Raw genomic sequence first — 26215 nt, forward strand, 5'->3', positions numbered from 1 at the left:
CATCTGGATCCAAAACTGCTGCCCAAGCCCTCTTAACCACCTTGCCTGGTGGGTGTCCCTTCAAGGGAAGGACAGACACAGTATGGCCAGGTCTCTAACACTTCTACCTCTTCACAAAATTGAGAAATGGTTTTCAGGTTTCGAAATAGGGGCAGGGCGTTTCTTGCTACCTGTGCAGACCCCTTTAAGAAAGGCCGCCCTGACTGGCTGGGCAGGTTGTGCCCTACATAAGGATATCCGCCAGGAAACAGGGGGCTTAGATCCATCCAGGGCACCCTACTACCGCTGGGGGAACCCCCCAACTTCTCCTCTTTGCAAGACTCCCTGGCCTAAGGCCCCCACCCCAAGGCCTCCACCCCAACACCAAGCTGCTGGCAGGACCTACACACAACTCCAGAAGCTTCCTTTTAATATCTTTCCTGGTAAGGTGGTTCAATTAGCTCCAATAAGCAGAGGGACCCACAGCCTGGGGTGAAGCTTGGGTCAGGCAGGTGAAGCCTTTATAGAAGAACCACATGCCAGGTCATACACCCTGGCCCACTCCCCACCCTCCAAAAAATGGCTTTAATCAAAAAGACGGAAGCAACCAAGGTGCCCATCAACAGTTGAATGGATAAATTATGGTATATTCACACAATGGAATATTAAGCATCGATAAAGAACAATGATGAATCTGTGAAACATTTCATAACGTGGAGGAATCTGGAAGGCATTATGCTGACTGAAATTAGTCAGCTACAAAAGGACAAATATTGTATAAGACCGCTATTATAAGAACTGGAGAAATAGTTTAAACAGAGAATATTCTTTGATGGTTAAGAAAGGGGGGAGGGAGGGAGGAAGAGGGATTTTTCACCAATTAGATAGTAGATAAGAACTATTTTAGGTGAAGGGAAAGACAGCACACAATACAGAAGAGGTCAGCACAACTAGACTAAACCAAAAGCAAAGAAGTTTCCTGAATAAACTGAATGCTTCGAAGGCCAGCGTAGCAGGGGTGGGGGTTTGGGGACCATGGTTTCAGGGGACATCTAAGTCAATTGGCATAATACAATCTACTAAGAAAACATTCTGCATCCCACTTTGGAGAGTGGCGTCTGGGGTCTTAAACGCTATCATGCAGCCATCTAAGATGCATCAATTGGTCTCAACTCACCTGGAGCAAAGGAGAATGAAGAACTCCAAAGACACAGGGTAATTATAAGCCCAAGAGACAGAAAGGGCCACATAAACCAGAGACCTGAGACCAGAAGAACTAGATGGTGTCCGGCTACAACTGATGACTGCCCTGACAGGAACACAACAAAGAACCCCTGAGGGAGCAGGAGAGCAGTGGGATGCAGACCCCAAATTCTCATAAAAAGACCAGACTTAATGGTCTGACTGAGACTAGAATGACCCCGGAAGTCATGGTCCCCAGATCTTCTAACACTCAAGACAGGAACCATTCCTAAAGCTAACTCTTCAGACAGGGATTGGACTGGACTATGGGATAGACAATGATACTGGTGAAGAATGAGCTTCTTGGATCAAGCAGACACATGAGACTACGTTGGCATCTTCCATCTGAAGGGGAGATGAGAGGGTAGAGAGGGCCGAATGGACACGAAAAGAGAGTGGGGGGAAGGACTGTGCTGTCTCATTAGGGGGAGAGCAATCAGGAGTATATACCAAGGTGTTTATAAGTTTTTGTACGAGACTCCGACGTGATTTGTAAACTTTCACTAAGAGCACAATAAAAATTAAAAAAAAAAAAAAAAGGCTTTAATTCAGACGGCATGTGAGAAGCAGGTTTTGAAGTCACTTTCCTCACACCAAAACTTTCTAATGCTAATTTCTCTTTCTCTCTTTCTTTTTTTATTGGCATGATGCAATTCCCCTTTTCAACAACCCAGATCTCTCTAGCCCTGAGTCATCATCAGGGCCAAAGTAGGGACAGCAGGGAAGCCAATCAGGGGATCAAAGGGGTGGGATTTCCTGCCGGGACCAGGATGCCAAGGTCCAGTGGGCACTCAACCCTACACCGCAGCACTCATGGGGCCTGGGCTCCTGCAGCTCCCAAACAGCTGTTACCTCGCCTGTGCCGGATTCTGTAGAAGCAGGGTGATGGTGGGGTTCAGCATGCACTCTGGAGCCTCAGCGGGATTCACACCCTGGCTCCGCCTCATACGGGCCTGGGCAGTGGGGCCATGGGGCTGATGGGAGGACTCAACGAGACAACCCAGGGGTCTCAAGGTGATGATGGTGCCCCAGGGAACATGTGGCTATGTCTGGAGACATTTTTGATTGTCACAGCTGTGGGGGGGGCTGCAACTAGCGTGTGATAGGTAGAGGCCAGGGATACTGCTAAACATACTATAATACAGAGGACAGCCCCCACAATAAAGAATGAGTTGGCCCCAAATGTCAACAGTGCCCTGAGATAATGCATCAAGAGTGTTTAGTGTGTACTAAGTGCTCAGTAAAGGTGACTTACCGCTACAGACACCAAGAAGGATAAGACCTTACCCTACTCTCTGTGCCAGTGACCCCAACTGAGTAACATGTACTCCTCTAGGAAAAAAAGAGTAGATGGTGCCACCCCAAAACTTTAACACAGGTAACTCCGGGTGACGGGATTGAGGAGGATTTTTTTCCTCTTCTTTGAGCAGCATTTTCTACCTTACTTCATAAGATCATCATCATCACCATCCCTGCGTGATTATTTTTGCTTTATTTGTACAAGTGGGTAGGTACACAGCTAGGAGAGAAGACAGAGGGGCTGAGAGGGAGCTGCCACCCAGCTGAGGGAAGGGCCACGCTGCAGGAGAGCAGAAGGGAGCTCAGGGGAGCAAGCCTCGCCCACGGAAAGACAGCCCTTGGAGGCTGCCACGGCAGGGGACAGGGTCCCAAGCACAGGGAACAGCTGCTTGCTGACAGCCCAAAGTGACGGGAGTTTCAAGTATTTGGGACTAGGCTAGCTATCCGGAAGCGCACGGTCAAGTGAGAGCTGGGCACCAGCAGGGCCAGCAGGCATGCCTGTTGTGGACTCGGCTGTGCTCGCCTGTTCAAGTCCTCACTGACCATGTAGCTAGCTGAACAGCTCCTCAACATCAAGCCCTCTCAGCTGAGGACACTAGGGCTCCGAGGGGCTGTGTGGATGATCCCAAGACCAATGAGGGGAGGACAAGAAGTAGACCTCAGCTCTGCCATTACTAGCTGGGTAAGTAATGACCCTACCTCTCTGGGCTTCAGTTTGTCCATCTGTAAAATGGAGACAATGAGAGTACCACCACACAAGACTCCTCGCCACTCAGGGTTCAGATAGTGCCTGGCTTACCAAAGGCACTATATAAGTACTAGCTGTTGTCCTCATGGCCCTGCCAGTGATTCAGCCCCTGTTACCCAGCTCCCGTGCTCAAACACCAGCAGAGAGGCACCATAGCATCATGGAGGAGAAGGCTTCTGGCTCTGGAGCCAGGTGGTCTGGCTTCCAGGTGTGTAACCTAACCTCTTGGGGCCTCAGTTTCCCCATTTGTAAGCTGGAGCAATGATTAGTTCCTGACTGGTGGGGCTACTGTGGGGATCGCATGCGTCAGTGCATGTGAGGGCTCGGAACAGCTGGGAGAATCATCATGGAGACCCTGCAGTCTCCGACCTCATCCTGACATGCACACCAGGTGCCCCACCACCTGGCCTCAGGCTCCATCAGATCCACCTGACCTGCAGGCCGGCCCTGCCAAGGTCCTCCAAGTCCAGGAGCAGCCAGGCGGCTTTGATGCTTCAAGTGCTTTCATTTTCCCACCTCTGAAGCAAGCCTCAGTCACAGGGTTGTGAGACATGAACAGAGCAGCAGATAACACATCAACAAGTCATTGTTCCCCTTTCCAAGGGGCAGCCCTGCCCCCGGCCTCGACCCCACCACACTTCCTCCACTGCAGACACAAAGCAGGGGAGGCCCACTCCTGCGTCATCTGGGAGGTGCCCAGTCGCCCTGGTTCCCAGCCTCAGCCCAACTGGGTGACACCTTCCCAAGAAACCTGGGCCAGCTGGGGCCTCCTACCAGGCCCAGGAAGGGAAAAGGGGGGCCTACCCTGGTGGCGTAGTGGTTAAGTGCTGCAGCTGCTAACCAAGAGGTTGGCAGTTCAAATCCACCAGGCGCTCCTTGGAAATTCTATGGAGGCAGTTCTACTCTGTCCTATACGGTCACTATGAGTCGGAACAGACTCGACGGCAGTGGGTTTGGTTTTTGGTTTGGTGAGTCAAAGCTGACAGCGGAGGGTCAAGCCTCAGATTTGGAAAGTACCAGAGGCCTCAGGTGGAAGAGCCCATCAGGCGCTCACACGGCCAGCCGGGCCAAGCCCCAGCAGCTGGCACCATCCCCACGGTTCCTCATAGCTACAGCAACAGGCCAGGAACCCTGGGGCCCTGTGTCCATACCTGAGGTGGCTGTGCACTTAACTAAGTGCTGGGCACCATGTTAGGTGTGTGGCTCACACACTCTCCTCAGCCTAGCATCAGCAGTGGGGGAAGTGAACAGTATAGCACACCCAGTACACAGAGGGCCAGAGACTTACACGCCCCAAGGAAGTAGGGGTGGAGATGTGAATATGGCTCTGCCCCTTCCTGCGTGCCCCTCCCCTTTCAGCAGGAGGAGCTTCCTCATTAGACAACCTTAGGTAGTCTCATCCATCCATCCATCCACCCATTTATTCATCCAAGGAATGTCTATGAGAGGCACTGCCTCAGCTTCCCCATTGGTAAAATGGAGAGAATATCCATCTCCCCTTGGCGTGTTGTAGAGATCACCGACACAACCCTCCTAGCTCAGTGCCTGGCAAGAGGAAACACTAAACACATGTGAGTGGCCACTATGGCGGTCACCGCTGTGACTGCCTGGCCTAGGTGACTCAACAGTCCCTCCACCCTGAAGCTTCCATGCAGCGGCACCCTGGACTCTAGCTTGCTGGCTAGACTGTGTGCAATAAACCATCACACACCTCACAGAGGCCCTTTCCTGTTCAAAGCATCTTCTGGTGAATCCTCTTCCCACCTCAGTGTCCTCCTCGCTCTAGAAATCAATTGTACCTCCAACTCTATCTCCTATGCTCCTCTTGTGATGGCCACCACTCTGGAAAAAAAGAACCATGCAAATCTCTGCAAGTGTAGCACCTAGGAGCACTCCCTCTGTGGGTGCGGCACCCAGAAGTACCCCCTCTGTGGGTGTGGTACCCAGGAGCACCCCCTCTGCAGGCGTGGCACAGGGAGCACTCCCTCTGTAACCCCAGCATCTGGTACTCAATTCACAAGCCCTCTACAGTGAATGCTGAGTATTTGCACCTACACTTTACAAATACTCAGCATTCACTGTACAATACCAGTTCCCTGAACTCACTTGATGAATTCACAAAGGAATGTCTTCCAAACATTGGCAGACACTAAACTGATAAGCCCGCTTACTTCCAACCAGGACATTTCTGCAGGAGGCTGAAATAAGTTTATGTATACCCAAGAGATACACAGACATTCATGGACACACACACTCAAGCATGGGGTCAGACCTGGTTCTGACTCAACTCTACCTCTTCCCAATTTGCTGTGCCTGAGTCTCTGTTCCGGCATCTGTAAAATGGGAATAATAATACACACCTCACGAGCCTGTTCCAAAAATTAAGTATACACCATGCCTGGCATACAGTGGGTATACAATAAATGTTGTTGTCATCATCGACACATTGCTCCATCTCTTGAAATCGGTTTGCAATCCTACTCGAATTCCCACTGAAGAGAAGGCAGCAAACTTTCTAACCTGCCACCAAGCTCAAATTCACAAACCACAACAAAGTCCAGGTGGTTCAGATTTTCCTTTCCAGGGAAGCAGACCCATGCATTCCCGGCCCCGCCTCCTGCAAACATGACTGAGTCCTGGCCGATGGAAAGGCCTCCACCTGGCTCAGCTGCGTGCTCGTGCTCTGTCCCTGTCCCGTAGCTCAGTGGAGGGCCTGGAGGATGGCAGAGCAGTGACACAGTGTGAAGGAGCCTGGGCCCCAGATGGCAGGATGGATGAGTTGGGCAGAACCTTCCCTCCAGAGACTTCACTGCATTAAGCCATCAAGAACTTGGGGCTCTTTGTCAGAGCACTCAGCTAGCCTACCCTAACAAAAGAGTGTCTTCCACACTGCCAGCCCACTGCTCCGCTGAGCTTCATGCTGGAGTGCCAGCGAATAATAGGTTCACCTAGGCTGGGGGGTGAGCCAACCAGACACAGGGAAGCCAGGCCTGGGTACTCCCAGACCGTGCTCCTATTTCAGCTAGTCTGGACCTCTAATGAGCTTGGGACTGGCCCAGGACACCTGACGAAGCTACTGGTTCCAGGGTTGTCTTCCCTCTTTTGACAATTCTACCTGGGTTGGACGTAGCCAGCCCAGCTCCTGGGAAGCATCTGCTCCCCTGCCTGATTCTCTACACCCACCCACCTACGGACTGGACAATCTGGCTCATCTGCCTCTCTCCAATCTGTGGTAGGCTTTCTTGATCCTATCACTTCTGACAGGGTGAAAGCAGCAGAGCTGCAAACAAAGGAAGGTGCTGGAAGGCAGGAGTCCTGGGTTTGAATTCCAATCCCGCTGAGTCACCCGTCAGAGTCTCTGGGCAAGAAGCAGGGTGAATTAGATGATCGGTGTGTTCTAGAACCTAGGATCCTTGGAATGTAGCTGCGGACGAAGGGGGCTGGTTTTAAAAAGTTTTGCTAGGCTTTTTAACTTAAGAGTCTCTTAAAGCCCGGCTACAAAGCTATTCTTCTTCACTACTTATTGGGAGGGAGCCGAATTAAAAAAATAAAACCAAAAACTCACAACAGGAGCACTGGAACAGAAACTCCATGGGACAGGGAGCCACCTGTATGCCCAGGGCCAAGCACGTTCTAGGTGTTCATCTTTTTTTAATAGATGGTAACAGCACCTAAGAGAGCACTGGTGGTGTAGGGATTAAAGCACTGGGTTGCTAACTGAAAGGTCAGTGGTTCAAAGCCATCAGCCACTCCACAAGAGAAAGATATGGCAATCTGCTTCCATAAAAATTACAGCCATGGAAACCCAATGGCGCAGTTCCACTTTGTTCTACAGGGTCACTATGAGTCAGAATCAACTCTACGGTAATGGTTTGGTTTTGGAACCGCACCTAAAAAGCAGGAGGAAGGAAGCTAAACACTGTAGAGCATTTACTAGGTACCAGCCACCATGCTGGTGATTTCTAAGTTTGGTCCAGTCTCAGGGCCTTTGTCCTTCCCTTGCCTGGCATACTCCTCCCCGCTCTTCTCTGACCACCAAGTACAAAGCAGCAAGTCGCCAGTCCTCATTCCCTGCCTGCTTTGTTTTCCCCAAGACCCCATTCACCACCTGATGGATTCTGTATTTACTTACTTATTTGTCACTGTCTGTCACCTGCCCTCCACCAAGGTAGGCTCCAGGAGGGAAGGGATTTGTTCTGTTCAAAGTGTCTAGAGCAGTGATATGTAGCTGTTGAATGAATACATGGCTGAATTGCCTGGCCTTACCTCACCTCACGCTGCCATCCAGCCTAAAAGGAAGTCTCTGTAATCCTCATTTTACAGATAAGGACAGAGGTTAGGCGACCTGCTCAAGGTCACCAGCTAGGAAATTGCAGGGCCAGGATGCAACCTCCCCTGTCTGATTTCAAAGTCCATGCTCCTCACTACACACTCCACTTGGCCTGTGTTCCTCCTCCAGCCACCCCACTACACACCCCAAACACTGGTCTGGCGACAGGAGCCACTGAAGGCCAGCAGAGCTTTCCGCAGCAGATATAGACCCCTGTGAGCCCCTCTGCCTTCTCCACACCTAGGCATCTCCTCCATCACACATACACTTTGGTTACAGCCAGGGCCAAAAAGCTGGCTCTGCTGACATCCTCAGAATTTCCTCCCTCGATGCCCTGCTGAGTGCACTGGGGGCCTCATTAGCAGAGCCACGAGCAAGGAAGAGAAATTCTCACTTCCTCCCTTTCTCTGGCTGCAATTCTGGGGAAAGCATGAAGTCTGGGGACAAAAAATGATGCACTCAGGTAAAGCAGGAAACAACCACCCTGGGCCACTCAGGCCTCATCCTTGGGGCAGAGGTCCACGTGACCTGGTCAGAGCCCCCTGCTCCCCTGGGTCCACCCCCTGGGGGCCAGGCAGCCAAGATCTTCTGAGGGGCCTCCATGGTCAGAGATACTCAGCCATGTGAAAGCATGACTCCAGGCACCGCTGCTCTCTCCTCCTCCAAGGGAGGGGCAAGGCTCCCTTGCAAAGCACTGTGGGGTCAAGTACTTTAACACCCACCCCACCCCGCAAGAAGCGAGCAAAAGAATACTGCAATTATCAAAACAAACAACTCCAGTGAATAAAAATGGAAAGTGTCTTATTTGAAAGAGCAAAAGATTGAGAATAACCTAAACTTCCATCAACAGGGGACAGACCGTCTGCCAACACTGCTATCTGTGGTGGACCCCTACGGTGGACCTTTACAGCAGAATACTACACAGCTGTGAAAAAGAGCAAGGCAGCTTTGTATGCGCAGATCTAGAATGACCTCCAGGATATACTGGGCAATGTACAGTCACAGTGCAGAATGGTGCGTGCATGCCCAGGACAGTCAGCAAGGAAGCCCAAGTGTAGCATTTGCCTCCAAGCAGGGGAGCCGGGGGTATGGGGTAAAAGAAGAGCTTCATTTTCACTCTATGCCTTGTGGCATTATTTGAATTTACTGAGTGTGTGCATTACTATTTCAATTTTCAAAAAATTAGTATGTTGCTTTTTTTAAGAAACTAGACTGTGGCCCGAGGGATTTTTTTCTTTTAACTGCTTTCAACAATTTCATTGTCGTCAAACATGCCAGATCTGCTAAATACCCCTAACTTTCCCAAATGCTCTGTTCATCCCAGGAGACTTTGCTCCGGAGACTGTCCATTTCTAAAGAGTAATAATCCCTTCCATGTGTACAGAATTCCATGAAGCTCTTTGAGGGCCATTAGGAAAACAGGCATTAGAATGCTAGTCACATGGCACAACCCTACCAGTGCTGGCCATCCTACTAGGCGCTCATGGGAATTATCTCCAATCTTTACACCAACCCTACAAGTGAGGTACGATCATCCCATCAGACAGATGGAAGAAACTAAGGCCCAGAGAGGGAAAGCAACAGGCTCAAAGTCACACAGCCAGGAAGCTGAAGCTTCAGAATCCAGACCCAACACCAGTGAGGGCAAAACCAGAGTTTCTTCTCCCCACCGTGTAGACACCCTACACCAGGCTGCCTCACTTAATCTCATTTAATCCTTTAATCAGGGGCCTAATTCAACCACCTCAAATGTCTGTTCTGACAAATACCAAGTAGGGTTCCGTTAGGGAGACGCATGGCCCTGTTTGGGTCAAACCCTGGTGGGCATAGAGAAGAGGCCTCTACTCCCCCTTACGCTGGCAGTGAGGCCTGAGACAGTGCCCCAGAAATGCCCTCTCCCCCTATCAGGTGAGTCAGCAGGCGCCACGGCCATCACCAGCACCGAAGAGCAAGGAGAGCTGGTGACGGAACTACCTGTGGCGAAGAAGCCTGAGCAGGCAGCCCTCCACCACCCCCATCATCAGCACTGGAGCAAAGGTCCAGCAGAGGAGCAGTTAAATACCTTCCACCTGGACTGACAGGATACTGCTCAGGGCCAGGAGGGCATCTCAGGTTGCACCAGGCTAAGGGCAGCATCGAAACTTACTCTCCCCTTAAAACGCACTTATTTAAGCCCGGCAAAGGCTGACCACATGTTTGCTCTCTGCAGAGAATTTTGAATTTTTTCCTCCTCTTCTGTCTCCGCCCCTCCCCTCCACCACCTCCAATCAGACAAGCTATCTGAGAAACAAGCTCGATAAATACTCCAAAGTCTTCTTAGGACAAATGGCACTGAAGGAAAAAAAACTTCGTTTTCACTAACTGCCACTAAAAGCAGCAGACAAGTCAAAGTTGGGAAGGATGGGTACAATGAGAAATGGTGTATGTGAAGCAAATGAAAGAAACTAACACCCGCGCACGTGTGCCATGGGAATTTGCGCTTCTCTGGATATGGGGTGGTTCTACTCTGTCCTATAGAGTCGCTATGAGTCAGAATCACTCGACGACACTGGGCTGGTGGGGAGGACACAGGTTTGAATTCTCATGTAGGAACCATACAATCTGGGCATACCAGTAGGAGAAGCACACAGTAGGTATTCTCAACAGGGTGGCTCCCCCTGAGAAGACACGCAACTAAAGAAACTGATGAGAATTAAGGTGACCTCTGCTTCTCCTTTCCATGACAAGAGTTGCCCAGAAACGTTTCAATCGGACCAGCAGAGCGGTGGTAATCTAAAAACAAGTCATTGATGAATTACGGTACTGTCACTCTCGCGCCAACCCATTTGGTACACAAATAAAGGACGTTTCTGTCTGGATCTACCATTCTGCGATGCCCTGTGCTGCGTTTAAAAAAATAAGATGAAATCAAAGCTTATTTGTATTTCTGTGGTGCAGAGGAAACAAAGCCTACAGACGAAGCCCTCTTCCAGCTGACAAACATGCCTAGCAGGTGATCAAATTCAACCCAGGGACAAGAACAGTAAAATGGATTCCGGTCTTGCCGAACCTGCTGCTTGTGCAGAACTCCTGTCCATCCACTACACTGGTCAGTGGCCATAACAATCCCGGGAAGGCTGGAGGACCGGGAGGTTTGAATGGGAAAGGTGAAGGAGGCATGGCATTCCTGAAGCAGCCTAGGTGGGCCAGCCCTGCCCCCCACAGGTGCGGTTTTGTGTACACCTAGGAGGAGGCAGACGCCTCCCAGGCACCCCTTGCATGTCAGCCAGGTCAGTGTTGCCTTTGTGTTTCCTTCTTTGTTTATGAGCCTTCCAGATCCAAAGTCTCCAAGAGCTGGGTGCATCAAACCCAGCCGGCTGTCACAAGCCGTGTCAGGAACACTGTTGGCCCTGGAAGGATTTAATCAGTAAACCGGTGGAGGCACAGGGGCAGGCTTCAACCTAATCCCACAGGAGGCAAAGTTTACAGCCAGGCCAGGGGCGAGGCTGCCAACCTCCTCAAGCTAGGATAACTGCAGGGGTTGGCGGGTGGGGTTGGTCCTAGGTCCAGGGACCTCAGGCTGAGCCAACAGGACCCCTTTTTGGTCCTAGTGGACCTGAGGAACACCCCAGCAAGGACTCAGGGAAAGGCCAGCCTACTGGGTATGCCCAGCCCACTGCCCACCAGGTGGGACTCGAGCCACCATAGGCTTCCATCCCGCCTGATTCAGCTGCGATCTTGGAAGCCTGGTCTTTATTTCTGACAACAATCCAGTTAATTGGATCAGTATAGACAGACTGCAGAGTGTTTGGGCGAAAGCGTGTATTTGGTTTGTTTATTGGTTTGAATCCAGATCAATCATTCTGGGTCTTGTTCCTAAAGCCCACACAATTAACTGCATAATTACCAGATGGTTCTCAGTTGGGCCATGTAGACAGCTTAAAACATGGATGATATACATTTCGTGGCAGGAGATGACCCAATAGGAAACATACCTGGTCTACTGGCAGCTCAAGGCTGGGCCAGGTGCTAATGCAGTGCCTCAAGGGCTGAAAGGGGTTTTTTGTCCTAGTGAATTGCACTCGAATTCACCTTTGTTTCCTTTGGGCTAATATTTCTCAATAGAGTGTTTAAGCAGCACTCTAAAATGCAGACAGATTACATAATGCCCAGGCCATAGGGAAGCCCCAAAGAGGCTCCTCTGCTTGCTAGAACCTAGACATTGACCCTGCTCAACCGTGTCTCACAACGGACCATGTCCCAGGTGGCTGCCCCAACCCCACCTCTACCCTGGAGGCCACCGCCCCACTGGCCTGCCCTCAGGAGCTCCACCTCCACACTCACAGGCCTGACAGGGAGAGCCATCCACCTCACTAAAGCCCACCACACAGCAGGGGTGACACTACGTACACCCTCTGCCTGCGGAGCTTGGTGATGGCAGGTGGTGACAAGGGGTCATGCCAGCTCATCGGACACTTCCTCATAGTTCCTCCTTTTACATTTCCCAATGCTGGAGCACAGCCCTGCCAAGACAAATCCCGTTCCGTCGACAGCCCTCACTCCTGGTCAAGCGGCCCTCCAAAAAGGCCCAAGCAACGGAAAGGTGCCACCCACGTCTCACGGCAAAGATGGGGTGGGGGCCTCTGGCCGCTTAGAAACCAGTCCAAGGCTGCGGTCTTTGCTTCCGTTCCTCTCTCATACACACCTCTTGAGCAATCAGCAGTTAAGTCAGGGGCCTTTAGCCTCCAAAGCATGCTCCCCCCAGACCGTGAACATCAGTAGCACAGCAGACACTACTGGCTTCTCCAGGGGGTAGCGGGAGCTCAGCCTGTCCATTCCACGGGTATCACTGGGCCTCTCAGCCATTTTACTGCCCTCCCTAGTTTCCCTTCATTTTGGAAGGTGGCAGAAAAAAAAAAAAGAAACCCCCCCTGAACCAAGTGACAATTCTGAAGGCAGGTGTAGGGACTCCAGATTCCCAGCAGGGTACGACTGAGGTCATTATTCCCCCGCCTCTGAAACACTCCTCCTGGCTGGCAAATTTTCTGAGGCTCTCCCTTCACTGGATGAAAAGCCAAACGCCAAGGCCTGTGGCTGGGCTGGTTTCAGACACGCACCAGCCAGAAGCCAGGACTGCCCTCCTCACAGCCCCCAGCCAGCCTCCCTGGGAAAGGCAGCTTTGCAGATATTGCACTAGCGTGCCCTCTGGAGAGAGAGAGAAAAAAAAAAAAGGCGTTCAAAGCACGTCGGGCCCAAAATTCAGAATAAAAGTCCTCGTGGGCCTTCAACACTCTCTGGGGTGGGGGAAGCTGGTTCCAGGAGTGCGGCTGCTTCGGCTAACTTTTCCCCCTCCCCATTCCTCGGCGCATGTGTCACAGCCTGTGACACACAGCCAAGGGAACATGGACACCGGGGAAATGTCTCCACACGCTACACGTCTATGACACTCTGTAGAAGCGACACCCTGTTTCCTGGCTGGGTTTTCTTGGCACAGGTGTGGGCAGGCATTGGATTCTGCCCCCTCCCACTGTGCTCAGTAAACAGGTTCACCGTGGCCGGACGCGGGGCGGGGGGGGGGGGGGGGGGGGGTGCATTCTGGGGAAGACCGGCCACCTAGCCAGAGAGAATGGGACACCCACAGCCAGGCACAGGCCCAAGCAGGGTGTTGGTGTTTTTAACTGTCCTGGTTTCAAAACACAAAGCATCCTGTTCACGCTCCTACCCGCCACCCCCGCCCCAGGACCCCAACACAGCTGTCTTCCTCCATGAGGAAGGCCCCCATTTGCAGATTTGGTTTCAGAAACAGATCAATGGTTTCTCCCCTGTCTCATACAGCTGACCCAGAACCAGCCATGTATTTAAAAACAATAACAAAATAAAACCACCAGCAACAAAACACAAGTACACACATGCCGCAGACAATGCGAGCCCAGAGCTCTAGAAAGCAGCTTCCAATATCCAAATGGATCACCCCTCCTGGAAGAGATTCCAGGACCCCTGTCCCCTCCCCCTCCAACCTCCTCAATGCGCGGATGAACTATTCAGAAAGGGAAGCACCCAGCTTTGCCTGCCAGCCCCGGCAGGAAAAAGAATTAAAAAACGGTTAAATCAAAGAAAGGAATTGGCTTCTGGAAATTTTTCGGGTTTTTTTTTTCTCCCCCTTGGTTGTGTTTTGTTTTCCCCTCCAGCTCAAATCCAGATGGGCCACGGGCTTCCATAAAGGGAACCCCCACCTCCGCCAGGGCTCAGCCCCGCGTCTACAGGGCCCCATCTACCAGAAACACAAGCCTGGGCGCCCAAAATCTCGAGCGCCCTGCCTGGGGTGGGCCCCATCCGCTCCAGGATTCTAGGGGTCTCCCGAGGGCCCGGTCCGCGCGGGTCGAAGCTTCAGATTCCAAAATCCGGGGGGCACCCCCGTCCCCACCCGCAGGCCCGGGCCCAGGTGCAGCGCAGGGGGGCAGCCAGGGGGGGCGCCCCTCGGGCCGCGGGGAGCGGGGGGTGCAGCCCGCCGCCGGAGCGACTCACCGTGGCGGACGCCAGGCTGTTGTCGGCCAGCGTTAGGTGGTGCGGCTCCCAGCGCCTCAGGAATTTCGAGGTGAGGATCTTGCTGAGAAAGGTCCGCGGGTGCCGGATGACACAGACCTGGATGTCGCCCTCCTGCAGCAGTTTGTACCTCATCCCGTTGCAGAGCAGCAGGGCCCGGCGGCAGGGCACGGCGCCCATCTTCGTGCCCTCGGGGGCCGACACGTCGCCCCCCAGCAAAGGCTTGGTCTCCTCGATCTGCCTGGGGTCGCCGCCGCCGCCCGAGCTGCTGGTCAGATCCATGGCCGGGCCGGGGGAGGGGGCGGGAGGCAGGGAAAGGGGGCTGTCCTGGGCGTCTGGGGCGGCGGGGCCCCCGGATCCGGCAACCCGCACCCCCCCACCCCCCGGGAAGGTGGGGGGGTGTGGGATGGGGGGCGCCCCGCAGGAGAGGGTCCCGCGAGCGGGCGGGGCGGCGCGGCCGGGCGGCGCTTCCTGCGGGGCTCCCGGCTTCCTCCTAGCTGGTCGGGTGCATGCTCGAGGCGACGGACCGGGCTCGGCGGGAGGGACGGAGGGAGGGACGGACGGACCGACGGACGGGGGGAGGAGGCGGCGGCCGGGGGAGGGGGCCGCGGGGAGGAGGACCGAGAGGCGCGCGAGGCGCGGGCGTGTCTCTGTGCGGCCGCCGCGCGCCCGCCGCCGGCCCGTGTGTACAGTACGTGTGTCTGTGCGTCCGTCCGGCGCGAGTGTGTGTCGGGCGGGGGCCGCGGCGGGGGGCGGGGGCCGGCTCGCTTGAGAGATTGCAGAAGCCGCTTGGCCGCGCCGCGATTGGTCCCCGCGGGGTCATGTGCCCGCCCCTCTGACGTCAATGGCGGCAACGGCGGCGGCGGCGGGCAGCCCGGCCACAGCCGCGGAGCCCCGCGCGGGCGGAGGCCGGGCCGGACGGGGATGGGCGGGGGCCAAGCGCGGCCCGCGGGAGGGGAGGGGCGGCTCCGGGGCAGAGGGTCGGGCGGCGCGCCCTGACAGGCCTGGGGCAGGGCCGGGCCTGGAATGTGGGGAGGGGGCGGGGCGCGTGACGTCAGGCCCGCCGCGCCCCCGCGGTGCCCAGGCCGGTGCCGGGCGGGCGGCCGCCCCTCAGTCGGCAGTGTCGGCGCCCGGGCCGGGCCCAGGGGGGCGTCAGGTCCACACAGACGGCGCGCTGGGGCACGTCCGGGGGCAGGGCCCCTGACACCCCGTCCTCTGCCCAGGCTACCCGCCAGGCGGTCCAGATGGGGCCGCAGAATGGATGTTTCCCATTGAGAACGTCCCCTCGACTCTTCAGGTAATTAGCCCGAACTGCCTGCCTTCCCGGCCTTTTACACACGCCTGCTGGCCTTGGCTGTTGGGGTCGCAGAGTGGCCGGGGAGGGGCACGGGCTCCCAGGCAGCCCTTCTTTCTGCCCATAGACAGCTTCTGTGGGACCCTGAAGGGACTCAGGAAACAAAGCCCCTCGCCCAAAGCTGCATGGCGCCCCCTTACCCCGGCAGCGCCAGCTTTTGGGGACGAGGACCTTGTTCTCCACGCCCAGCACGAGGCTCACGAGAGAACCACAGTGTCACAACTGGGAAGCAAACGGAGTCCCCTTGTGCTGTCAGGAGTAGCACCTGAATGCCTCCGCCAGGCTCGCTCACATCCACAGGCTTCTGCGGTTTGTACTGTCAAACCCCAGATTTTTCCTTTTTCTTCACGGAACGAGCCTCGCAGTGAGCAAAGGAAATGTGCAAAGCGTGTGTTGAGTTGCATCACCGATGCTGCACTATGTTCTCTCCCAACAAGGTGGAGGCACTCTCTTTCGAAAGACCCTCTCTCTCTTTGAAGGAAGCCTGAGCCGGGGCAGGGGTGGAAGGCAGGGCCCAGCGCATCCCTCACCACATAAGACAGGCCAGCCAGCCTAGGAGATGGGCAGGACTGGTCTCCCCTGTGAGCCCTGGGGAAGGTCCAGGGAGGTTAGAGAAGGAAGACTCCATGGCTCCCCCACACTTCTGCAGCAATTCCTTCAAGTTTTGGACTTCAACAGCCTTGAGAACACTTCAGGCAAGAACGGGGCAAGCCTGAGACCCCCACCTCATGATATAGGTGCAGGCACCCAGAATGGTGTGAACAAGAAACAACCAGGCCATTGAGGGGAGTGGTAAGGTCAGTTTTTCAAACCTTTATTGAGCTTCTGCTGTATGCAGGTCCAAGGCCAGGCCCTGGGGAATGAATACTTTAATAAAACCCATTGCCATCCAGTCTATTCTGACTCATAGTAACCCTATAGGACAGAGTAGAACTGCCCCGTAGAGTTTCCAAGGATTTGAACTGCCAACCTTTTGGTTAGCAGCCGTAGCTCTTAACCACTGTGCCACTAGGGCTCCAAATACTTTAATAGTATTCATCAAAGTAGCCACAGTGTTCCAACACTCCCTATGTGCTAAGCATTTTGCATGCATGCATCGTTTTTTCCTCAGAGAAACCCTATGAGGTAGGTTCTGTCATCATCCCGTCTCGCAGATGGTACAGAGAAGTCCAGTGACTTGCCGCTGGTCACTTAGCCAGTCAGGATTGAGCCCAGATCTCCCTGACTCCAAAGCCCATGACTTAAATAGAAGGCATGAAGCTCAGAGTCTAGGACAATGTGAAAAACAGACAAGGACCACCCTGTACTGGGGGCTAGAGGACAGAGGAGACAAAACCTAACCTAGCCAGGGGTAGCACTAGGACACGTGTCCTGACTCAAAAAAAAAAAAAAAAAAGTTGCCATACCCTACAGGACAAAGTAGAACTGCTCCATAGGGTTTCCAAGGAGTGGCTGGTGGATTTGAACTGCCGACCTTTTGGCTGGCAGCCAAACCCTTAACCATGGTGCTACCAGGACTCTATCCTGACTAAGAGGCCCTTAAGCCGGTTGTGATTCCATTAATGCCAACTCATGGCCATCCCATGTGTGTCAGAGTAGAACCATGCACCACTGGGTTTTCAATGACTGGTTTTTTGGAAGTAGATCTCCAGGACTTTCTTCAGAAGTGCCTCTGGGTGGACTCGAACTTTCAATCTTTCAGTTAGCCGACAAATGTGTTAACTGTACCACCCAGGGACTCCAAGAGGTCTTAAAAAGTCAGGTAAAGAAGGGGGAAGATGTACAACAAGGGGGAATGGCACACACAAAGGCAAAGAGGTGTGAGGACATGTGGCCTGCCTGGGAAACTGCACTCTGGTGCCACGGCTGGTGTGCAAGGTGCTTCGGGGAGGTGGGACAGAGGCCTAAGAGGTGAGCAGGGCTGAGCAGGCAGTGTCCGAAATCCAGGCCCAGGGATTGAATTTTCTTCCGAGGGTAGTGGGGAGTCGCCCACGTGGACCAGCAGGGAGTGAGGAGTAGATGGTGTCTTCCAAAGGTCCCTGCCTGCAGCATGGACGAGGGTTGCAGAGGAGCAGCCTGGAGGTGGGGAGTCTGGTGAGAAGATAGTCTCAGACACCCAGGAGGGAAGGGATGGGTTACAGGCAGAGCAGCTGCTGTCCACTTCAGGGACACTTCTCCTCATTCAAGACAGTGCTGCAGCAGGATGAGGAGATTTTGCAGGATACCTGCAAATGGTTAGTTCTTCAAAGGATCCCTGATCTCTTCCAGAACCATCCCAGACATCCTCACCACTGCTTGGCAAAGAGTTTGATTTGTAAACACCAAGTAGGAATATCATAATGATAATGACCAGCAGTCACCAAGTGCCTTTTCTTCATCCCAGCCAGCCCAGAGGTGGGAATTATGATTATCCCCATCTTAAGGAAGTTGAGGCTTAGAGGGAGTCAGACAACTACAGGGCTCTAGGTAAGATTTGAATTCGAGATTCTGATTGACCTCAAATGCCACGTTTTCCCCACTCTGGAAATTTTTATGTCTTCCTTTGCAGGCACTCGGGCTGAAAGTATTGAATCCACTCGATGCCATCTTTAAATGTTATTATTTCTTGATTTTAGTTTGGAACCAATGAAATGGGACCCCCAAGACACTGCAGGAAGAGTTCTTTGGGGGCAGAACCCCAGAGTGCCTGATTCACTGCAGATCTAGCTCAGTCCCTGTACATAGTAGGTGCCCAACAGTTTTGTCTTGATTGATCGTGAGACTCACCTGCTCCCTAAAAAAAAAAAAAAACCCTAGTGCTTAGGAAAGTGCCGGCCACAGGACCAGGTCAGCAAGTCAGGACGGGATGAGGTAGGATGGCATTGAATGGGATGAAACTCAACTCACTCTGGTAATCAAGTCCTTGGCCTCCCAGACTGGGACACATATAACTCATCGCAGAGCCCCTGTCCTCCTGCTATTCCATTCCTGACTGATAAATGACTCTGAGTCCAGTTGTCAGATCCCATCTGAATCCCCCTCCCTGCAGCTTCCAAACCTGGAGCTCATCAGGTTTCCATGGATGTGCCCCAAGTCGTGTTTGATGCCATGGGAATCCAGAATCCACCAAAGGGTGGTCCAGGCTTCTTAAAATTCATTCTTTGCCAACCTTGAACTTGAGAGACTTACCAAGCGAGAGGAAGGGCACAGAAGCTAACATCCATCCTTCACTCTCAAGTTCCCATAGGCCATTTCGCTAACCCAAGGTCACTAGACAAACCTGTCATTTTCTGCATTCTTTGCTGACAGTCACTCCCTGTTTGAGCCGGGCCTCAAGGATAACATTCTGCCCTAACCTACCCACTTGAACTACCTCTGCTAGTTCAGTTCAGCAACTCACTGTGGGCTCACCCCTCCACCAGCTGTCACCTGGGAGGCAAAATCACCCCTGGTTGAGAACCATTGGTTGATAGGAAGATGCTTCCCCCCTCTAAGCTGGTAAAGGCTGCTGTTCTATAACCATGTGACAGAGCCACCCCCTCCCCAGCTATCCTGTGGGTCACATTGCATGGTCCCCAGTTGTGCATGTGCCTCCTAGACACCACTCCCTGGATGCCGGGAGCAAATTCACCCAGCCAACTTTATTATATTGCCAAGGAACATGGGACCCACAGGATGAAATAAGATCTACCTCCTTTAAGTCACGTTTTTGAAGCTTATTTACTGGCATGAGGGCACACGCGTGCTAAAGGGCCGAGTACAAAAAGCGGACAACAGAACTTCTTGTTCTCAAGTGGTCCCAATTTCGTTGCCACCCACCCACAGCACTATTTCTTTTGGGGAATTCTCTGGAAGCCCCATCTCAAAACTCTTCTCAAAATTACATCAGTAAGGACAGCATTCTGGAACCTCATTTTTAACAGGCATCAGAGACCAGTGTAATAAAACACACAGTCTGTACTGATGGCATTTAATGTACCAATCAGATAATAAAATGAGGTGATTCTCCCTGTATAAAGAGTCGTGTTTTCACTGGGCTGATGGGAAGTCAGCCTGTTTTCTAGGCTCCATCAGTGGGGCGGTGAAGAGAGGGAAAGAAGGGTAGGAGCAGGTTTTCATATTTAGCAGCCAGTGATACAGGGTAGCTGAATGCTGACTCTACTGGGTCACTTCTTCACCCCCTCTAGTTTCAGGGGGCAAAGGAGGGCAGGGAGAGAACATGAGACACCTCCTCTCACCCACTCTTTCTCACTTTCACCAAATAATTGAGTCTGAGTTTAATGGGGAAGGATTGCAGAGGACTGGTGAAGGACTGCAGAGAGCTGGACATTTTTCTGAAACTAATATATTTTGCCCACATTCAAAGATTGATTGATTGATTTGCATACACAAACCAAAGTCTTGATAGTGGTTATCTCTGGAGTGGTGGGATTATATTTCCTTTTAAAATCAACATTATTAAACTATATATATAATAAAATGCAACTACTCTAAGAGAACAGGTTGATGAGTTTTGACAAATGAATACACCCATGAAACCGCTACCCCAATCAAGATATATATGTAATATTTCCGTAACCCCAAAAAGTTTCTTTGTGCTCCTTTGCAGTGGATCCCTGTCACCCACTTCTGGCCCAACCGACTCCTTATCTGCTTTCTGTCACTATCAGATGATTTTACCTGTTTCTGAACTTCACACAAATGGAAACAAAAGGTATACACTCTTTTGAGTGCCTTCTTTGACTCAACATAATGGTTTTTGAGATTCATCCAAGTTGGTGCCTATATCATTGACCCTTTTTGTTGCTGACTAGTGTATCCACTCCACCACCTGTCTGTCAGTTTGTCATACCATGGTGGCTTGTGTGTTGCTATGATGTTAGAAGCTTTGCCACGGGTATTTCAAATACAAGCAGAGTCAGCCGTGGTAGACAGGTTTCAGTAGAGCTTCCAGACTAAGACAGACTAGGAAAAAAGGTCTGACCATCTACTTCCAAAAATTAGACAATAAAAACCCTATGGATCACCACAGAATATTGTCTGATATAGTGATGGAAGATGAGCCTCTAAGGTTGAAAATCGCTGAAAATACACCATGGCCATAACAGTGGACTCAAGCATACCATCAATCATAAAGATGGCACAGCACCTGTCAACATTTCATCCTGTTGTACATCGGATCCCTGTGAGTCAGAGCTGACTCAACAGTAACTAACGACAACAGTATATCCATTACCTGGATATTATATGGACCTATTACATGGATCTACCATTATGGGTGAAACAGTCTTCTTCTTTACACCCCTCCCCCTCCCCAAATTTTCTACAGTGAGCATGTATTTTTTTAATTAATATAAACACATAAAAAAAGATAAATGCCACTCATTTTTTCAAAATTCACAGGGACTTTATGAAGAGCCCAAATGGCAGGCTGCTGTTGACTCGTGGACATGGCTGCTTAGCACAGCCACCCAGAGAATCGAAGGCCATGGATCATGTTTTTAAAAATAAAAGACTGTGTTTTTCAGATTAATTGCTTCTCTCTCCCACACCAGCCTTTGCAGGGAAGCTGCTCAAATTGACCAATTTAAATGTGACCTCCTTTCTTTCTTCTCTATCCTCTCTGAGTCAGTTGCTAAGAAGCAATGAAAGGAAGGTATCTGGGGAAAATGTGTTCTTACAAGTGTGGAGTACAGGCAGTCCCCGGATTACAAATGAGTTTGTTCCTAAATCTGTTTTTAAGTTGAATTTGTACGTAAATTGAAACAGTTAGGTATGGTTAGGTCTAACCTCAGACAAATGTTTGTCTTAGTGTATAGCATATAGTGTACCTCTCTAAGCATAAAAAACATTAAACACTTCCAGATACCCTAAAACATCTTAACATAATAATACAATAATAATAATAATGTTTTGATGCAGGTCACAAAGTAGCACCTATTATTACAAAGGATTGTAATGTACCTCGAATTTTTAATAAAATAGGCTTTATGAAAGTTGATTTGTAACTGTGGGTTGTATGTAAATTGACATTTATAACCTAGGGACTGCCTGTAAGTGCAGCTCTTCCAAAACTGACCCTCACTCCAGACAACCTGGGGGATGGACAAGGGTGATGGTATCACCCCATTTTGCAGATTGGGAAGCTGAGACCTAGTGAGGTCAAGAGGTTTGTCTGAACCCCTCCCCCCACCCAGCAAGAGAGTGGGAGAAGATAACCAGGAGCTTCAGGTAGGATGGCAAAGGGGTTGAAAACTCGAACTTTAAATCTGAATCCCAGCTCTGTGCCTTTGTAGCTGAGTTATATGTTAACCAACTCCCTTAACCTCTCTGAACTTTAGTCTCTTCTTCGAAACACAGATTACACTGTAATACTCACCCTCCAGGGTTGTTGATCAGATTAAATGAGATAATGTATGTAATGTGCTCAGGACAAAGTTCAGGAAAAAGCCAGTACTCAATAAATGATGGGTTAAAATGTTTTCTCAACCCCTCCTTTCCACTTTCCTCAACTACAGCAAGAAAATGCAACTGATTCCACCCAGCCCAGGATGAAGGAAAAGGAGTGGACGTTTTCTTGTAGCTCCAGGGAGCAGAGCCTTACAGACACAGAGCAGTGAGAAGGCAGGTTACAGCAGTAGCGTGTGTTAAACAAAACTCCTAGACTGTAATAGAAACCAATCAGAGAAGCTTAAACAAAGAGCAGAAACGATTATAAGGTTGTGAGGGTGTCTCACAGAACCCCAGTGGCATAAAAGTAGCCACTACTCAGAAAGGGCCCAAAACCAGGAACGACAAGGACCTGAGGACTTCTCTCTGCTTTGCATTTCTGCTTCTCTCTGCGTCATCTTTCCCCTGTAGACACTTCCTCTGCTGTGTTGCTTCCTTGTGACAGAAGGCAGCCATTCGAACTGCTCAGATCAAACTAGGACCTCTTTGGCCAGTTCTAAGGGAAGGACCTGGTTGGCCCAGATGCCCACCCCAGCCAGTGTTCAAGCCAAGTTGCCAGCATCCAACTCCTAGCGGCTAGAATGATGGTCAGATGGGTCACTGTGAGCTGGGCAGACCTCCCAAGAACTGTGTTGTGCTCCCCCATCCTTGTACATTTCTTTATTTTATTAATAATAGTAGCTAAGACCCATATAGGGCTTTCTGGGTGATGGTCACAATTGTTGTGAGCACTTTGCATACATTTAAACTAGTTCTCATCAAAACTCGATGAGGTTTTTTGTCACCATTGTACCGATGAGGAAACTAAGGCGCGGAGCCGTTAAATGACTTGAGCTTGGCCAACCTGGTACCAGATTCTCTTGGTCGCCATGCCGTGCTGCCCCAATCATGCTTTTCATAATTCATCTGTTAGCCTGTGTCTCTCAAAATGAGAAGAAAGATGAGGAAGGGGAGGAATTGGATATCCGATATTTCACAAAAGCATTTAACAGTTGACAAGGGAAAAATGCTGGAATTTTGCAGGCCGTCCTCACTGTTTGTATTTTTAACTGCAGTTTTGGAGCATCCATGGCAGTCGGCGCAGTGGTTAAGAAGAGCTGGGCTGCAAACTGAAAGGTCAGCAGCTTGAATTCACCAGCCATTCCTTAGAATCCCTATGTGGCAGTTCCACTCTGTCCTATAGGGTCGCTATGAGTTGGAATTGATTTTACGGCAGTGAATTTTTTTTTAAGAGGTCTTATTGGAGTCCCTGGGTGGCTTAAACAGTTATGCCCTGGATGACTAGCCAAAAGTTTGGAGGTTCAAACCCTCCTAGAGGTACCTGGGGAGACAGGCCTGGTGATCTGCTACTGAAAGGTCACAACCTTGAAAACCCTCTGTAGCAGTTCTACTCTGCACACATGGGGTCTCCAGAGTTGGAATTGACTCAAGAGCAACTAACAACAACAAGCGTCTTATCTACCCCTGTGACCTTCCCCTTGGCCTGGGACCACTTGGGGCCAAGATCTGTGGCTTCTTTATCTCTTACACCAAAATTGCAGGGGCAGGAGCTCAATAAGATTCATTGCCCTGAGCAAATGTGTAACCCACTTTACAGTTTTCAACACTTCCAAAGTCAGGCAAAGAGATCAGTCCCAGTGTGTGATACCTCAAGAAAAAGGAGAGCTTAGGGAAAGAATACATATATACGCATGGGGACCCAACAAACGCTGAATAAGCAGGACTCAGGAGGAACAGGACCCCTGGCAGGGTCTGTGGGAAGGGCCCTCCCTCCTCTCCGGGTTTTTTTTTTTTTTGTCTCCTCATTTTTTCCTGCACCTGACTAGCATCAGTTCCAAAATGACCGCCTCAGTGCAATTACCCAAGCTAGGTGGTCACCCTCTCAGTTTCCTGCCTCTAAATTCCTAGGTGAGGAATCTGATGAGCCTGCCTACTCTTACCATGCCCCCTGAGCCTCAGGTTCCCCACCTCCAACTCAAAAAAGGAAAGTAACTTGCCCAAGGTCTCCTGAGGAGAAGGCCTTAAAGCCAGGATTTTCGTCTATCAGAGCCCAAAGCTCACCACAGAAGTGCCACCCTGCTCTGCTCCCAGCTGGTTCTCGCCACTAAGCGTCTTGTCCCCAGGCCTCCCTCCAGCCCAGGAGGGTGTCACTCATCCAGTTTTTTCTGGGACAGGCACACACACAATCCTCCCTACTGTCCACATTTACTGGAGCTGTGGGGACTGGAGAGGCTTCATGCTGGGTGCCCTGCTGGGACATGACTCAACTTGGGGTTATACATGTGAGGTTTACTATTCAGAAGGGCAGCCAGTTGTCTGGGTTTCTCCACTCCGATTTCATCAGGCAATTTTAGAGGCATTAAACCTGAACAGCTCACAATGGACTAATGAATTTCATTCAGCATGGACGACAATGACCAGCGAACCTAAGCCAACGAGTGTGACCTTTGGCCGTGCTAGTTTCACAGTGACAGGCTTGACAGTGGCTGGGTCCTGGACCAGGGATTCAGGTAAGTGGTTAATTTCTACATTTATTCATTTTTCTATTTTGTTTGGCTAAAAACATTAAGCAGGTTTTATCATGTTGTTGTTAGCTGCCATAACATCAGCACCAACTCATGGCGACCCTGTTGTACACCCAGAACTAAATGCTCCCCAGTCCTGCACCATCTTCCTGGTTGTTGGTATTGTTTGAGTCTGTTGTTACAGCCACTGTGTATTTGGAGTGATTTGTGACCTCAGGGGCTCATCTTCCAGCACTGTATCAGACAGTGTTCCATTGTGATCTACAATGTTTTCATGGGCTGATTTTCAGAAGTACATTGCCAGGGCTTTCTCCCTAGTTTGTCTAGTCTGGAAGCTCTGCTGAAACCTGCCCACGTGGGTGATAGATTTTACTTAGAGATTAACTAGACAAATTTGCCCCGAGGGTTAGTTGCATTTCAGATGCCCTGGGTCTGGGTTTGAGGTGAGAAAGCCAGCCCCTCTCCAATACTTCACCCATGACAGATATACTAATCAGTTGTGGAACTCTACCTAAGACCACAGGCCAATAAGTGGCAATGTGGGGACTGGGATCCAGGACTGGCTGTGTTCACTTTGTACTTAGATCTGGAGACTCACAGACTTGAGCCTGCATGTGGTGCTTGCCTCTGTGGAAGAAAAGATACTAAAGCAGCTACTGACATCCCCAAATCTCAGCAGCCATGTCCCACTTAACCCGTCCCCAGGGAGCAATGCGTGAGATGAAACACTGTACCTTGCTAGATCTAAAAGAAACCATACAGACCTTCTGGTTTACCCCCTCCTATTTGCCTGGAGTCCCTGGGCAGTGCAAACCATTAAGTACTCAGCTGCTACCTAAAAGGTTGGCAGTTTGAGTTCACCCAGAGGTACCTCAGAAGAAAGGCCTGGAGATCTACTTTTGAAAAATCAGCCATTGAAACCCTATGGAGCACAGTTCTACCCTGACACACATGGGATTGTCATGAGTCAGAGGCAAGCCAGCGGCAACTGGAAAAAAATTTTTTTGGCAGATGGGGAAACAGGTTCACAGAAGGGAAGGAAGGGCCCTACCCAAGGTCACATAGGTGGGAAAACCAGGCCCAGAGCCCAGGGTCTCCCGCCTGCAGTTCCTCTCCCTCGAGCAGTCTCCTGCTTCTCTGCTGATAGAATATGCCAAGGACACATGTATTCATCACCTGTATTGTCAGTCTGTGGTGTCGAGTCCCGAGGGAGGCTCGTCTTCCCCCTATTCCATCTGCCCCAGTCCCTTGAAGCCCAGCTGGTTCTCCCAAGCCCAGCTGTGCGTGCTCACTGTCCCTAACGATGTGTGCCTCCACCATCTCTTGGGATTTCTGTAGCTTTTCACACCGTTCCCCTCATTTCCTCTGAGCCTCCCTCTGCCGTGTCACCAGGGAAGGTGCCACCTCAGCCATTTCCATTGAGTCCCTCTGGCCACTCCAGTTCCTCCGAGGAGGGCTGGTCCCCCCACCCCACCTGCCTTGTTCTGCTGCCTTGACCTACCTGAGGCTGGTGGGCCTTCCTGAGGGTGAACAGCGATCCCAGACCATCCTGCTCTCTCAATTGCAGCCCCCGTGCATGGGGCAGGCCTGGCAAACGAAGCGAAGGCAGACCCTCTGTGTGACCATAACTGATGTGGCTGTGAAAGTCCTGACAGCCCAGGGACTTTTTAAACATTTTCTTCCTTTTACAAAAATGACATATTTTCACTTGGAAACTTAAAATAAATGGATAAATAAAAAAGCAAGTAATAAAAGCCTGTTCCGTTGAGTCGATTCCAACCTATAGC

The 26215-nt window shown here is 51.3% G+C and overlaps 1 protein-coding gene and 1 long non-coding RNA gene across 4 annotated transcripts in view; one reads left to right on the forward strand and one right to left on the reverse strand.

Moving 5' to 3' along the window:
- CMIP (c-Maf inducing protein) overlaps positions 1 to 14717 on the reverse strand; it is a 252185-nt gene extending 237468 nt beyond the window's left edge. The window contains exon 1 of one of the 2 annotated variants that reach the window (XM_064273742.1): positions 14103 to 14717. In XM_064273742.1, the coding sequence (XP_064129812.1) occupies positions 14103 to 14402 (300 nt within the window). In that variant the 5' untranslated portion in view covers positions 14403 to 14717. The remainder of the gene's footprint in view (positions 1 to 14102) is intronic. The other variant, XM_003418160.4, reaches the window with a different exon arrangement.
- A 533-nt stretch (positions 14718 to 15250) lies between these two features.
- Positions 15251 to 23662, forward strand: LOC135228359 (uncharacterized). Of its 2 annotated transcripts, none has more exons than XR_010318840.1 (3): positions 15251 to 15417; positions 20063 to 20167; positions 20857 to 23662. It is a non-coding gene; the product is annotated as an uncharacterized LOC135228359 (long non-coding RNA). The 2 variants fall into 2 exon arrangements; XR_010318841.1 differs by having other exon boundaries at positions 21591 to 23662.
- Positions 23663 to 26215: the final 2553 nt, after the last annotated feature.

Source organism: Loxodonta africana, chromosome 21 (genome assembly GCF_030014295.1).
Source record: "Loxodonta africana isolate mLoxAfr1 chromosome 21, mLoxAfr1.hap2, whole genome shotgun sequence".
Taxonomy (NCBI): domain Eukaryota; kingdom Metazoa; phylum Chordata; class Mammalia; order Proboscidea; family Elephantidae; genus Loxodonta; species Loxodonta africana.